Raw genomic sequence first — 15,462 nt, 5'->3', positions numbered from 1 at the left:
ATATACTCCTTCTAACTGCCCTAATAATGAGAGTTATTATGAGTTACAAGTATCATCTTCCCATATAGGAATGTGAATGGTTTAACTTTATTAAATATCTTATGATTTCCCTTTCTGGTTTAACTTTTATGTTTCTCTTGAATCTTATTTGAAAGTCAAATTTTCTATTCAGCTCTGGCCTTTACATCAAGAATGCTTGTAAGTCCTCTATTTCATTGACTATCCATTTTTCCCCTAAAGGATTATACTCAATTTTGCTGGGTGGGTGATTCTTGATTGTAATCCTAGTTCCTTTGCCCTCCAGAATATCATATTCCAAGATCTCTAATCCCTCATGTAGAGACTCCTAAATCTTGTGCTATCCTTACTGTGTCTCCATAATACTTGAAATATTTCTTTCTAGCTGCTTGCAAGATCTTCTCCTTGACCTGGGAGCTCTGGAATTTTGCCATAATATTACTGGGAGTTTTCATTTTGGGATGTCTTTCAGGAGGTGATCAGTAGATTCTTTCAATTTCCATTTTACCTCTGGTTCTAGAATATCAAGACAGTTTTCCTTGATAATTTCTTGAAAGATGATGTCTAGGGTCTTTTTTGGATCATGGCTTTCAGGTAGTCCAAAATTTTAAAATTATTTTTCCTGGATCTATTTTCCAGGTCACTTGTTTTTCCAATGAGATATTTCACCTTGTCTTCTTTTTTTTATTCTTTTGGTTTTGTTTGATTGTTCCATGATTTCTCATAAAGTCATTAGCTTCGATTTGCTCAATTCTAATTTTTAAGGAATTACTGTCTTCAGTGAGTTTTTGTACCTCTTTTTCCATTTGGCCAATTCTACTTTTTAAGGAGATTTTTTTTTCTTCAGTGGATTTTTGTGCCTCTTTTTCCATTTGGCCAATTCTGCTTTTTAAAGCATTCTTCTCTTCATTGGCTTTTTGTACCTCTTTTACCATTTGGCCTAGTCCAGTTTTTAAGGTGTTATTTTTCTCAGTATTTTTTTGTGTATTCCTTTTTGTGTATTCCCAGCTATTGTCTCATTTTTTCACAATTTTCTTGCATCACTCTCATTTCTCTTCCCAGTTTTTCCTCTGTCTCTCTTGATTTTCAAAATCTGTTCTGAGCTCTTCCATGACCTGAGACCAATTCATATTTTTCTTGGAGGCTTTAGATGTATGACCTTTGAATTTTTTATCTTCCTCTGAGTATATGTTTTGATCTTCCTTGTCACCATTATAACTTTATATGGTCAGAATTTTTTTCTGTTCTTTGCTCATTTTCCTAGCCTACTTCTTGACTTTTAATTCACTGCTAAAGTACGGCTCTGCTTCCAGGGTGGCAGGTACACTGTCCCAAGCTTCAGGGGTTTTGTGCAGCTGTTTCCAAAGGTACTTCTAGCAACCTGTAATTTTTCAGTAATTCCAAGATGATCTCCTCCCTAAGAAGAGGTGTGTTTACTACTCTCCTGACCTGTGCTCTGATCTGTGAGTGACCACAAGCACTCTTTTCTGCTCTGGAACTGTGAGGAGGGTCCCCACTCCACTGCAGCCACAAACTCTCCTATGCCAGTGCTCCTCCTTGCCCTGGCACTGACACCCAGGACTGTGGCCCAGATCTGAGTATGCAATGCAACGGAGCCTGCCTCAATGCTAGCAAAGAGACCCCTGTAATTTCCTTCTGACCAGTTGTTTGACCCCCTTACTGTCTGTGAGCTGAGAACTCAGGAAGCAGTTGCTGCCACTGCTGATTCAGTGGCTCCCAAGGCCTGCTTGTGGATTGCTGGGGCTGGGTCAGCACTGGCACAGCCTGCATTGGACTGTGCTCCACTCTGACCAAGGTGCCACAGATCTTTCCTGCTGAACTTCTAAGTTGTCTTTGGTTGGAAAATTATTTCACCCTGTCCTTTTATGGGTTCTGCTTCTCCAGGAATTGTTTTATGGCATTATTCAAAGGTTTTTGGAAAGGTCTTGGGGAGAACTCGGGCAAGTCACTGCCTTTTCTCTGCTATCTTCTTCTAGTTATTTTAAATGGAATTTCTCTTTCTATTTCTTGTTGCTGGGCTTTGTTGGTAATATACAGAAACCCTGATGATTTATGTGGGTTTATTTTATATCCTGCAACCTTGCTAAAGTCGTTAATTATTTCAATCAGTTTTTTAGTTGACTCTCTAGGATTTCTAACTATACCATCATTATCATCTACAAAGAATGATAGTTTTGTTTCCTTGTTGCCTATTCCAATTCCTTCAATTTCTTTTTCTTCTTTTATTGTTAAAGCTAATATTTCTAGTGCAATATTGTATAATAATGGTGATAATGGGCATCCTTGTTTCACCCCTGATCTTATTAGGAAAGCTTCTAGCTTATCCCCATTACATATAATGCTTGCTGATGGTTTTAGATAGATACTACTTATTATTTTAGGGAAAATACCTTTTTATTCCTATGTTCTCTTTTGTTTTTAATAGGCATGGGTGTCCTGTATTTTGTCCAAAGCTTTTTCTGCATCTATTGAGATAATCATATGATTTCTGTTAGTTTTGTTATTGATATGGTCAATTATGCTGATACTTTTCCTAATATTGAAGCAGCATTCCTGGTATAAATCCCACCTGGTTATAGTGTGTTATCCTCATGATACTGTATCCTCATGATTTCTGTAGTCTCTTTGCTAATATTTTATTTAAAATTTTGCATCAATATTCATTAGGCAAATTGGTGTATAGTTTTCTTTCTCTGTTTTTGCTCTTCCTAGTTTAGCTATCAGTACTAAATTTGTGTCATGAAAGGAATTTAGTAGAACTCCTTCTTTGTCTATTTTTTTTAGAAAAAGTTTATATAGTATTAGAATTAATTGTTCTTTAAATGTTTGGTAGAATTCACTTGTGAATCCATCTGGTCATGGGGATTTTTTCTTAGTTTATTGATGGATTTTTTGATTTCTTTTTCTAAGATCAGGTTTTGTTTAAGTATTCTATTTCTGCATCTGTTAACCTGGACAATTTATATTTTGTAAATATTCATTCATTTCATTTAGATTGTTAAATTTATTGGTATGTAATTGAACAAAATAGCTTCTAATAATTGCTTTAATTTTATCTTCATTAGTGGTGAGAGTTCTAAGTCTTTCAAAGTTGTTTTCCTTCACAATAAATTGTTCTCCTTGTTTTGATAACTTGCATCAATTCATACAAGTCTTCTCAGGTTTCTCTGAATCAATCCCTTTGGTCATTTCTTACATGCATTAATAGTCCATCACATTCACATAACACGATTTATTCAGCCATTCTTCATTTGATAGGCATTCACTTTGGTTCTATTTTTTTGCTACAACAAAAACTATTGCTATGATTTTTTTTTGTACATATGGATCTTTCCCCTCTGTTTTTGCTCTCTTTTAGGGTATGTGCCTAGCAGTTCTGTTGCTGGGTTAAAAGGCATGTACAGTTCAGTGACTTTTTGAGAATAGCTCCAAATTGTCTCTAGAATGATCAAACCATTTCACAGCTCCACCAACAGCACATTAGTGCGGTTGTCCTCCCATGGCCCATCTAAAAATTGTCACTGCCAACCTGATGAGTGTGAGTTAGAATCTCAGAGATGTTTTAATTTGCATTTTTTAGTACTAGTGATTTGTAATTTTGTATATGGTTGTTGATAGCTTAGATTTCTTCCCTAGAAAACTGCCTGTTGCTATCTTCTGATCATTTATCTAATGGTGAATGACTATTGTCCTTATATATCTGTGTCACTTCCCTACACATCTTGAATATTAAACCATTATCAGAAAAATTTTCTGCAAAGTCCTGTTTTCACCCACACAATTCTACCCAGATTAATTTACTTATTCAGTTCTATTTATGCAGAAAAAATAACAAAAGTCATTTGGAAGAACATAAGGTCAAGAAATACCAATTTTTTAAAATGTGAAGGAAGGTGGCCTAGCAGTACAATATCTCAAACTATATTACAAAGTGATAATCATCAAAATAGAGTGGTGGATCAGTGGAATAGATTAGATATACAATGGAAAGTAGTAAACGACCATAGTATCTAGTATTTGATAAACCCAAAGATCAAAGCTTTGGGTACAAGAACTCACTATTTGAAAAAAAAACTGCTGGGGAAAATAGAAAAGTTTGGCAGAAAGTAGGAATTGACCATCAAGTTAGTCAAAATGAGTACATGATTTAGACATAAAAGGTGATACTATCAGCATATAAGGAAGAGTTTATGACCAAAAAAGAAAAAGAGATGATCACAGGACATAAAATGGATAGTTTTGATTACATAAAAATTGAAAAGTTTTTGCATAAAGAAAACCAATATAGCCAAAATTAGAAGGAAAGCAAAAAGCTCAGGAGAAATTTTTCACAGCAAGTTTTTTTCTGATAAAGAGCTCATTTCTCAAATATATAGGGAAATGAGCCAAATTTATAAAACTAAGAACCATTCCCCAATTGATAAATGGTCAAAGGGTATGAACAGATAGTTTTCAGAAGAAGAAATAAAAACTATCTATAGTCATATGAAAAAATGCTCTAAATCACCATTGAGTAGAGAAATGCAACTCTGTAGTACCACCTCATATGTATTAGATTAGCTAATATTTTAGAAAAGGAAAATGATAAATGTTGGAGGGGATGTGGGAAAATTGGGGCACTAATGCACTGTTGTTGGAGTTCTGAACTGAACTAACCATTCTGGAGAATAATTTGAAATTATGCCCAAAAGGCTATAAAACTGTGTGTATATGAAATATACCCTTTGATCCAGCAATAGCACTACTAGATCTGCATCCCAAAAACATAAAAAACAAAAAGGAAAAGAACTTATGTATATACCAAAAAAAAATTTATACCAGGTCTCTTAGTGGTGGTAAAGAATTAGAAATTGAAGGGATGCCCATCAGTTGGGGAATGGCTGAACAAATTATGGCATATGATTGTAATGGAATTCAATAAGAAATGATGAGCAGGCAGACTTCAGAAATGAGCAAAAACAAGAGAACATTGTACACAGTAACAGCCACATTGTGTGATGTGAGACTAACTTTGATAGACTTAGCTCTTTTTAGCAATGAAAAGATCTAAGACAACTCCAAAAGACTCATGATGGAAAATGCTGTCCACATCCAGAGAAAGAACTATGGAGTCTGAATGTGGATCAAAGTATACTATTTGCTCTCTCTCTTTTTTCGTTTTGTTTTTTCTTTCTCATGGTTTCTCCCATTCATTCTAATTCTTCTTTACAGGGAAGTTGTCTTTGATAATTTCTTGAAACATGATATCTAGGCTCTTTTTTTGATCATGGCTTCCAGGTAGTCCAATAATTTCTAAATTATCTCTCCTGGATCTATTTCCCAGGTCAGTGGTTTTTCCAATGAGATATTTTACATTGTCTTCCACTTTTTCATTCCTTTGGTTCTGTTTTATAATATCTTGATTTTTCATAAAGTCACTAGCTTCCACTTGCTCCAATCTAATTTTTAAGCTAGTATTTTCTTCAGTGGTCTTTTGGACCTCCTTTTCCATTTGGCTAATTCTGCCTTTCAAGGCATTCCTCTCCCCATTGGCTTTTTGGAGCTCTTTTGCCATTTGAGTTAGTTTATTTTTTAAGGTGTTGTTTTCTTCAATATTTTTTTCAGGTTTTTTTGGGTTCTCCTTTAGCAAGTCATTGACTTGTTTTTCATGGTTTTCTCACATCATTCTCATTTCTCTTCCCAATTTTTCTTCTACTTCTCTAACTTGCTTTTCCAAATCCTTTTTGAGCTCTTCCATGGCCTGAGACCAATTCATGTTTTTCTTGGAGGCTTTTGATGTAGGTTCTTTGACTTTGTAGACTTCTTCTGGCTGTATGTTTTGGTCTTCTTTGTCACCAAAGAAAGATTCCAAAGTCTGAGACTGAATCTGAGTGCATTTTCCCTGCCTGGCCATGTTCCCAGCCAACTTACTTGACCCTTGAATTTTTCATGGGGGTATGACTACTTGTAGAGTAAAGAGTACTTTGTTCCAGGCTTGAGGGGATGTGCTGTTGTTTTCAGAGCTATTTCTATACAGCCAGCTCTGCCACACCAGCACTCCTTCACCAAGAACCGCCAACCCGGACCTGACGAAAATCTTAAGCAGGTTCTGCACTCCTGCTCTGATCTGCCACTTAATTCCTCCCACAAGGTGGGCCTGGGGCTGGAAGTAACTGCAGCTGTAGTTCTGTAGCTGCACCACCCCCACTGCCCCCAGGGCAGTGACCGAATCATGAACTCCTTCTACTCTGTCCGTTGCAGCTTTTCCCACTAACCTTCTCTGTTGTCTTTGGTGTTTGTGAGTTGAGAAGTCTGGTAACTGCCACAGCTCACTGATTCAGGGTGCTAGGGCCTGTTCTGCCTGGTTCCTGATCTGGTTGGTCCTGCCACTGCCCACGCTGGGCTCAGCTCCCCTCTGCTCCCAGCTCCTTGCATGATAGACCTCAGCCAGCGACCATCCAAGTTGTCCTGGGCTGGAGCCCTGATTTCCTCTGCTATTTTGTGGGTTCTGCAGTTCAAGAATTTGTTCAGAGCCTTTTTGTGTAGATTTTTGGAGGGACCTCCAGGGAGCTCATGTAAGTCCCTGCTTTCCAGCCGTCATCTTGGCTCCACCCCCACAATTATGAAATTCTATGCCTCTATGATGTTCTGTGCTATTAATGTAAGAAGTACTGGTTTGCAGGTCAAGAGGTCTAGTAGGGGTCTAGTCCAGGCATTAACTCTCTGCGTGACCTTGAACAAGTCATTTCTCAGTGGGCCTTGGTTCCTTCCTCTGTAAAGTAAGGGAGTCAGATCTATACAGTATCTTCTGGTTGTAACATTATGTTCTAGAGGAACTTCCAGGCCTGATATTCCATTTCCTAATGCCTCTTCCAGGCTGCTGTTCCATATTCTAAGGCCCCACCTGGCTCTGATGCTCTGTTCTAAGGCTCCTCCCAACTCTGACCTTCTGTGTTCTATGGCCTCTTCCGGGCCTGACATTCTGCAGTCTAAGGACCCTCCATATCTCTGACATTCTGTGCCTCAAGTATTTTACCATTGTGAAGGATTAGTAAGTATCCTTTGTTTACTTAGCAGTGACTTGAGTTTTTAGACCATCAGAAGGCATCTTAGAAACCATCTGGTCTAACTATAGAAAGAGACAGAAAAAAGGAGATGCCAAGGGCTAGGCTGCCAGAGGTCATCCTAGTTTAGAGTCTAAAAAAAATTATCTCTGTGGAAATCATTTTCCTCCTGCAGCTGCTCTATCTACAGACACAAATCAGGGCAAGTTTTTTCAACTTTTCCTTGTTCGTCATAGCAGGGGAGCTTATGCCCACCTCAGAGGCAGATCCAAACCCAGGCCTCAAAGAATCACCAAATCCATCCCTCCTTAAGGGGTTTAATATTAACAATGACAAAGTCTCTGAGACAAAACTGACAAGTCGGATGGGCCTGCCATAGAAGCATAGAATCTTAGGTTCATCTTACACTCTCAGAATTAGAGAGTTATAACTAGAAAGCACATTAGAGCATAGAATGCCCCAGCTGGAAAGGACATTAGGACATAGGACACAGAAGGTCAGAGCTAGACAGAAACTTCAGATGGCCTAATCCAAATGAAACCATTTGATAGAGGAAAAACAAAAGTCCAGAGGGGGTACTTCCCCAAAACATAAGATCATAGATTTAGAGCTGGGAGGGACAACAGAGGCCATCTGGTCCAATCGCTTCATTTATTTTTATAAATGAGGAACCTGGCCTAGAGGCCTAAATAGGTATGATGACTTGCCCCAGGTGACCCTTATAGTAAATAGCAGAGTTGAGACTCAAACCTGAGTCCTCTCACTTTAAAATCCAGCCCCTTTTCACTGTACCATACTGCTGCCCTGGTCAGTGGTAGTAGACCCAGATTCTAACCCAAGTCTCCTGATTCCTCAGCCAAAGCTCTTGTCAATACATTAGAGCCACCTCTAAAATAGAATGGAAAATCTTGCCCCTCTTCTTCCCTGCCCTCTGCTTCCCAAACTAATCTCCCTTGGATTATTTCCTTTCTCAGATACTCAAGATGTGTCCATAGAGCAGCCCTTAAGCCTCGTGACAGCGACCATTGGAGGTTCAGCAATACTACAGTGCAGATCAAAAACTGATCTCCCCGCTGGGCCAGTGAGGTGGTATAAGGGCACTGGGCCTAATAGGACGCTCATCTTCTATGACAGAGGGTCATACACCCGGATCCAAAAGGTGCATAACACAAACCGCATCTTAGACATCCGCATAAGCAACATCACAAGCCAGGATGAAGGCGTCTACTACTGTATCAAGTTCCTGAAAAACCCTGAAAGAGAATTCAGCTCTAGGACTGGCACCCGCCTCGCCATAAGTAAGTACGAGCCAAAGAAAGGCAAAGGAATGCAGGACAAAGCACATGAGATTTGGACCAGGAGAGCCAACATCCCAAACCTAGCTCTGCTATTTCCTATCTGTATGACCTTGGGGAAGGGCCGGGGGCAGGGAACAAATATCTAAGAAGGGCCTACTATGTGCCAGTCAACGTGCTAAGTGCTTTATAAACATTATCTCATTTGATTCTTACAACCACCCTGGGAGATAGGTACTGTTAGTACCCTCATTTTAGAGATAAGGAAACTGAGGCAGACAGAGATGAAGTGATTTGCCCAGAATCACACAGCTAGTAAATCTCAAATTGGATTTGAATTTAGGTCCTCTTAACTCTAGGCCCAGAACTTTATCTACTGCACCACCTAGCTGGTGTAGCCAATAAGAAGTGTTATAAATGGAGTCAAGAAGTCCTGGATTCAAATTCTGCCTCTGAGACTTATTAACTACGTGACCCTGGGCAAGTCACTCTACCTTCATGTGTTTCAGGAAATTCTCTCGGACTTATCAGACTAGTAAATCTTAGTCTACTAAGTTAAAGGAGGGTTGGGAAAGGGAGTTCACACACCACGAATTCCTTGTCCTGACACAGGTCCTTCCCATATTCTTGTTAGGACCTTGCCAGTACTGAAGTTCTGTGACTCTAAGATACTCAGTCCTTTCTGGACCTCAGTTTGCTGACCTCTAAAATGAAGGTGTACAGTAGACCACCTCTAAGATCCCTTACGATTCTGAATCTTATGGTCTCCTATGATGTATGAGTTCTCCTGCTCCAGATCCCAGCTTACCTTCCTGGGGATTCTTCCTCCTGCTACTACTCAGTCATCTAGTCAGCAAGCATTTATGAAGCACTTACTGTGTGCAAGGCAGTATGCTCCGGGGAATACTTTGAAAGGCAAAACACCAGCCTCTACCCTCAAAGAGTTCACATTCTAACGGGGGGAGACAGCATACAAATAATTATGCATATACAAAATCTATATATTTGTGTACAAATGGGAATTAGATCCAGAAAGAAAGCATGAGCAGTGGGAAGACAGGGACAAGTCTCCTGAAGAAGGTGGGACTTGAGCCAAGCCTTCAAGGACGCCACATATGGTTTTGCTAGGAAGCACTCTGCTTTTTGTACCATCCATTCCTGGGGGGTGGGGGAGTGGGGGTAGTTGGCTTCCCACCTTCTCTGGCAAGGAGCTCTTCTAGATATTTCTTACTGTCCCTTAATCTCCTGGCTGTCACTTCTGGACCCTGAGGAAAGGCCAACAAATCATAGAAGCTAGAGCTGAAAGACACCTTAAAGATAATCTGGTCAAACCCCAATCCAACAGGTAAAAGCCCTCAACACCAGTGCCTAACAAATGGTCATTAGCCCTTTACTCTGTTTTTTATAGCTGTTATCTTTTGTTTTTGCATCGTCTCCCTTCCCCCTCTCAAAGAGCTGCCTTTTACAATAAAGAAGAAAAAGATTTGAAATGAAACAACATAGCCATGTCCCATACCCATAGAGCCCAACCTCTACAAAGAGAGGAGGCTCCTTCTCACATCTCTTCAGTCTTTGGCATTATGAATTTCACCACATTCAGTTCTGAGGTTTTTGTTGCTGCTGTTCTTTGTGTTTATATTGTTGTGGTTATTACATAAATAAATTGTTTTCCTAGCTCCTCTTTCTTCATCACTTCACGTAGATGTTCCTATTGCTTCTCTGGGTCCATCGTAGTCACCATTTCTTACAGTGCAGTCATGTTCCCTTACACTTGTGTGCCACAAGTCATGTTCCACAGTTCTTCACTATTCTGCAAATGTCCTTTATGTTTTCAACTACATCATCCTGCCTCCTTGGCAATAGGACTAACTTGGAATTCTAGGTAATGACAATGGCTAGTCTCCCAGAAAGCAGGTGATGGAGATAGGATTCAAATTTGGGTTCCTCTTGGAAAGACTTACACGAACTAATGCAAAGTGAAGTGAGCAGAACCAAGAGAACGTTTCATGCAGTAACAGCGATACTGTTCGATGATCAACTGTGAATGACTTAGCCATTCTCAGCAGTACAATGATCCAAGACAATACCAAAGAACTCAAGATGAAAAATACTATCTACCTCCAGAGGAAAAACTTATGGAATCTCAATGAACAACAAAGCATATAATTTTTTACTTCCTTTATTTTTGTTTCCATGTTTCTTTTTTCCTTTTGGTCTGTTTCTGCTTTTGCAACCTAATATGGAAATGTGTTTTACATGATTGCGCATATATAATGTATATCAAATTGCTTATTGTCTTGGGGGGGAGGTGAGAGAGAAAGAAAGAAAATTTGGAACTCAAAATTTTTTAAAATTGAATGTTAATAATTGTCTTTACATGTTATTGGGGGGAAAATTAAATATTATTATTATTATTTTTTAAGTAGATACAAACTCAGGTTCTTGGCTCCACTGAGCTATGGACTTGCAAAAGGAAGAACAAAGTTCAAACTCTCCCTCCAACTTTTAGTAGCTGTGTCACCTAGGGTAAGTTACTTTTTTGAGCCTCAGTTTCCTCATCTATAAAGTGAGTGGGACTTCAGGTGCCAAAATGGAAGAGTGAGGAAGGAACCCTTTGAAGCCTTCCTGAATTTCCCTCCAAACAGCTGGAAAGCTGCCTCAGAGCTGACTTAGGAGAGGGGAAGAAGTTTAGCACCCTGGCAGGAAAGGCCTGTCTCACTGGGGAGGGTGGGGAGCAAGGTCCTATAGCAGCAGCAGCAGCAGCAGCAGCAGCAGCAGCCAGCCTCATAGCAAAGAGCCTCTAGCAGGGCTTCAAGCCTGGGGCAATCCACCAGCAAGGCCCTGGCCTCAGGCAAGCCAGCAATCTGTGCAGCACAGTAAGGCCCCACCCCAGCGCCCCTACCCTCAGCATATGCCATTGGCAAGGCCTTGCCCCCATTGCAGACCAATAGTGGGGCCCCAACCCTGGGACTAGATAGCAGCAAAATCCATCCCTCAGGGCCAGACAGCAGAGAAGCCCTGTTGCCACAGCAACCCAGCAGCAAGGCCTTGCCCCTGGGGCAGGACAGCAGCAAAGCCCTACATCCAAGGAGACCAACAGAGAGGCTCCCCCTACAGTGCAAGCCAGCAACTAGGCTCTGAGGCCCAGTGAAAGACAGCAGCAAGATCCTGAGCCCCAGAACAAGAAGCCTGGGATGGTGCAGGAACAGAGCCCAAATCTCACATAAAAATACCAAGTCACAAAACAGTCAAGAAAATGAGCAAAAAACCCAAAACAAAACAAAAAAAGAACTTGGCTACAGAAAGTTACTATGGTGACAGGGAGGATCAAGGCACAAACTTAGAACAGGACAACAATGTCAAAATGGCTTCATCTGAAGCCTCAAAGAAAACTGGAATTTGGTCTCAGGCCAAAAAGATTCCTGGAAGAGCTTTAAAAGGACTTTAAAAAGAAAATTAGAGAAGAAGAAAAAATGGGAAAGGAACTAGGTAGTGTAAGAGAATCATAAAAAAAAAAAAATTCAACAGCTTGGGAAAAGATACACAAAAAATTCACCAAAGAAAATAATTCCTTAAAAAATAAAATTGGCCAAATGGAAAAGGAGGTACAAAAGCTCACTGAAGAAAATAATTCCTTAACAATTAGAATTGGAAAAGTGGAAGTTAATGACTCCATGAGACATCAAGATATAATGAAACAAAATCAAAAGAACAAAAAAAAAATAGAAGAAAAGTGAAATTTCTCATTGGAAAAACAACTAACCTGGAAAAAATATCCAGGAGAGATAACTTAAGAATTATTGAAAGCCATGATAAAAAAAAAACCCTGAACAATATCTTCCAAGAAATTATCAAGGAAAAATGCCCTGAATCACAGAGCAAAATAGAAATTAAAAGAATTCACTGATCACCACATGAAAACTCCTGGGAACATCATAGCCAAATTCTAGAACTCCTAGGTTGAAGAAAAAGTATTGCAAGCAGCCAAAAAGAAAAAATTCAAATATCATGGAGCTACAGGCAGGATTACACAGGATTTGGCAACTTTCACATTAAAGAAATGGAAGGCTTGGATTATAATAATTCCAGAAGGCAAAGGAGTTACCCAGCAAAATCAAGTGTAATCCTTCAGGGGGGAAATGGATAGTTAATAAAATAGAGGACTTTCAAACATTCCTTATTAAAAGACCAGAGCTGAATAAAAAAAATTTATCTTCAAATACAAGGCTAAAGGGAAACATAAAAAGTAAAAAAGAAACAAGAAAGAGAAAGCACAAGAGATTTAATAAGGTTAAACTGTTTGTATTCCTATATGACAAGACAATATCTATAACTCTTAAGAACTTTATTACTATAAAGGCAATTAGAAGGAGTGAAAGTAGAGAGAGGGTGTGGATATGTGGTGACTTTGATGGGATGATACCAAAAGAACAAAATAAAGAGGTGAGAAAGAAGATTGCACTGGGAGAAGAAGGAGGAGGAAGACAGAATGGGGTAAATTATCTCACAAAAAAAGAGGAATGAAAGAACTATTATAATGGAGGGGAAGATGAAGGATGGGCAAATCTTGAACCTTATTCTCATCAGAATTGGCTCAAAAAGGTGATAATATACACACTCAGTTGGATACAGAAATCTATCTTACCCTATAAGAAAATAAAAAGGGATGGGAATAAGAGAAAGGGTAGGGAACTGATAGAAAGGAGGGTGGACTAGGGGAGACAGTGATCAGAAGTAAATACATGTGAAGAGGGACAGGGTAAAGGTAAGCAAGAGAAGGGTAAACAAGGGAAAAAAGAATGGAGGGAAATAAAAAGGAAGTGGATAGCAGAATGGATTAAAACCCAGAATCATACAAAATATTGTTTACAAGAAACACATTTGAAGCACAGAAACACACAGAGAGTAAAGCTAAGTGCCTGGAGCAGAATCTATTATGCTTCAGCAGAAGCAAAAAAAAGCAGGGGTAGCAATCCTTATCCCAGACAAACAAAAAAAAGGAAAAAAAATTGATCTAATTAAAAGAGATAAGGAAGGAAATTGCTGAAAGGTACCACAGACAATGAAGTAATATCAATACTAAACAAATATGTACCAAATGTTATAGCATCAAAATTATTGAAAGAGAAGTTGAATGAGTTACAGGAAGAAATAGACAATAAAACTATACTAGTGGGGGACCTCAATTTTCCCCTCTCAGAACTAGATAAATCTAACCAAAAAAAAAACATAAGCAAACAAACAAGAAACAAGTTAAACAGGTGAATAGAATTCTGGAAAAGTTAGATATGATAGCTCTGTGGAGGAAATTGAATAGGAATAGAAAGGAATATACCTTTTTCTCAGCAGTATATGGCACCTACACAAAAAATTGACCATGTATTATGGCATAAAAACCTCACAAACAAATAGAGAAAAGCAGAAATAGTAAATGCATCCTTTTCAGATCTTAATGCAATAAAAAATTACATTCAATAAGGGCAATGGAAAGATAGGTTAAAAATTAATTGGAAACTAATCTGATCATAAAAAATAAGTGAGTCAAAGAACAAATCATACAAACAATCTATAAGTTCATTAAAGGAAATGACAACAATGAGACAACATATCAAAATTTATGGAACGCAGCCAAAGTGATACTTAGGGGGAAAATGTATATCTCTATTTCCTTACATTGATAAAATGGAGAAACAGCAGATCAATGAATTGGGCATACACCCTAAAAAAAAACTAGAAAAAGAACAAATTAAAAATCCCCAATTAAACACCAAATTGGAAATCCTGAAAATCAAAGGAGAGATTAATAAAATTGAAAGTAAGCAAACCATAGAACTAAAGAATAAAACTAGAAGCTGGTTTCATGAAAAAAAAAACCCCAGCAACAACAAAACAGGTAAGCCATTGGCTAATTTGATTTTTAAAAAGGAAAGAAGAAAACCAAATTACCAGTATCAAAAATGAAAGGGGTGAACTCACCACCAATAAAGAGGAAATTAAAGCAATTATTAGGAACAATTTTTCCCAATTAAATTGCAATAAATTTGACAGTCTAAATGAAATAGATGAATATTTACAAAAGTATAAATTACCCAGATTAACAAAAGAAGAAATAGAATACTTAAATAATCCAGTCTTAGAAAAAAAAATCAAACAAGTCATCAATGAATTTCCTAAGAAAAAATCTCCAGGGCCAGATGGATTAATAAGCAAATTCTACCAAACATTTAAAGAATAATTAATCCCTATATTATATAAGCCATTTGGAAAAATAGGCAAAGAAGGAGTTCTACCAAATTCCTTTTATGAGACAATTATGGTGCTGATACCTAAATCAAGGAGAGCAAAAACAGAGAAAGAAAATTATAGACCAATTTCCCTAATGAATATTGATGCAAGGATTTTAAATAAAATACTAGCAAGGAAATTACAGTAATATATAACAAGGATCGTACACTATGACCAGTGGCATTTATACCAGGGATGCAGGGTGGGTCGAAATTAGGAAAATTATCAGCATAATTGACCATATCAATAACAAAACCATCAGAAATCATATGATTATTTCAACAGATGCAGAAAAAGCCTTTGACAAAATACAACACCCACTCATATTAAAAACAACTAGAGAGCATAAGAATAAATGGAGCTTGCCTAAAAATTATAAGTAATATTTATCTACAACTATCAACATGCATCATCTGTAATGGGGATAAGCTAGAAGCCTTCCCAATGCAATTAGTGATGAAGCAAGGATGCACATTATCACCTCTATTATTCAATATTGAACTGGAAGTGTTAGCTATAGCAATAAGAGAAGAAAAGGAAATTGAAGGAATTAGAATAGGCAATGAGGAAACAAAACTATCACTCTTTGCAGATTATATGATGGTATACTTAGAGAATCAACTAAAAATCTAGTGGAAATAATTAACAAACTTTAGTTAAGTTGCAGAATACAAAGTAAACCCACATAAATCATCAGCATTTCTATATATTACCAATAAAGCACAGCAGCAAGAGATAAAGAAATTCCATTTAAAATAACTATAGACAATATAAAATACTTGGGAGTCTACCTGCCAAGA

General features: G+C 38.1%; 1 protein-coding gene across 1 annotated transcript in view; it reads left to right on the top strand.

Annotated features, from left to right (window-relative positions):
- LOC118843783 (tyrosine-protein phosphatase non-receptor type substrate 1-like) overlaps positions 1-15,462 on the top strand; it is a 31,892-nt gene that overhangs the window by 2,090 nt on the left and 14,340 nt on the right. The window contains exon 2 of the mRNA XM_036751554.1: positions 8,057-8,380. Coding sequence (XP_036607449.1) covers positions 8,057-8,380 — 324 coding nt within the window. The remainder of the gene's footprint in view (positions 1-8,056; positions 8,381-15,462) is intronic.

Source organism: Trichosurus vulpecula, chromosome 3, assembly GCF_011100635.1.
Source record: "Trichosurus vulpecula isolate mTriVul1 chromosome 3, mTriVul1.pri, whole genome shotgun sequence".
Lineage (NCBI taxonomy): Eukaryota > Metazoa > Chordata > Mammalia > Diprotodontia > Phalangeridae > Trichosurus > Trichosurus vulpecula.
This window is presented reverse-complemented; position numbering and strand designations above follow the sequence as displayed.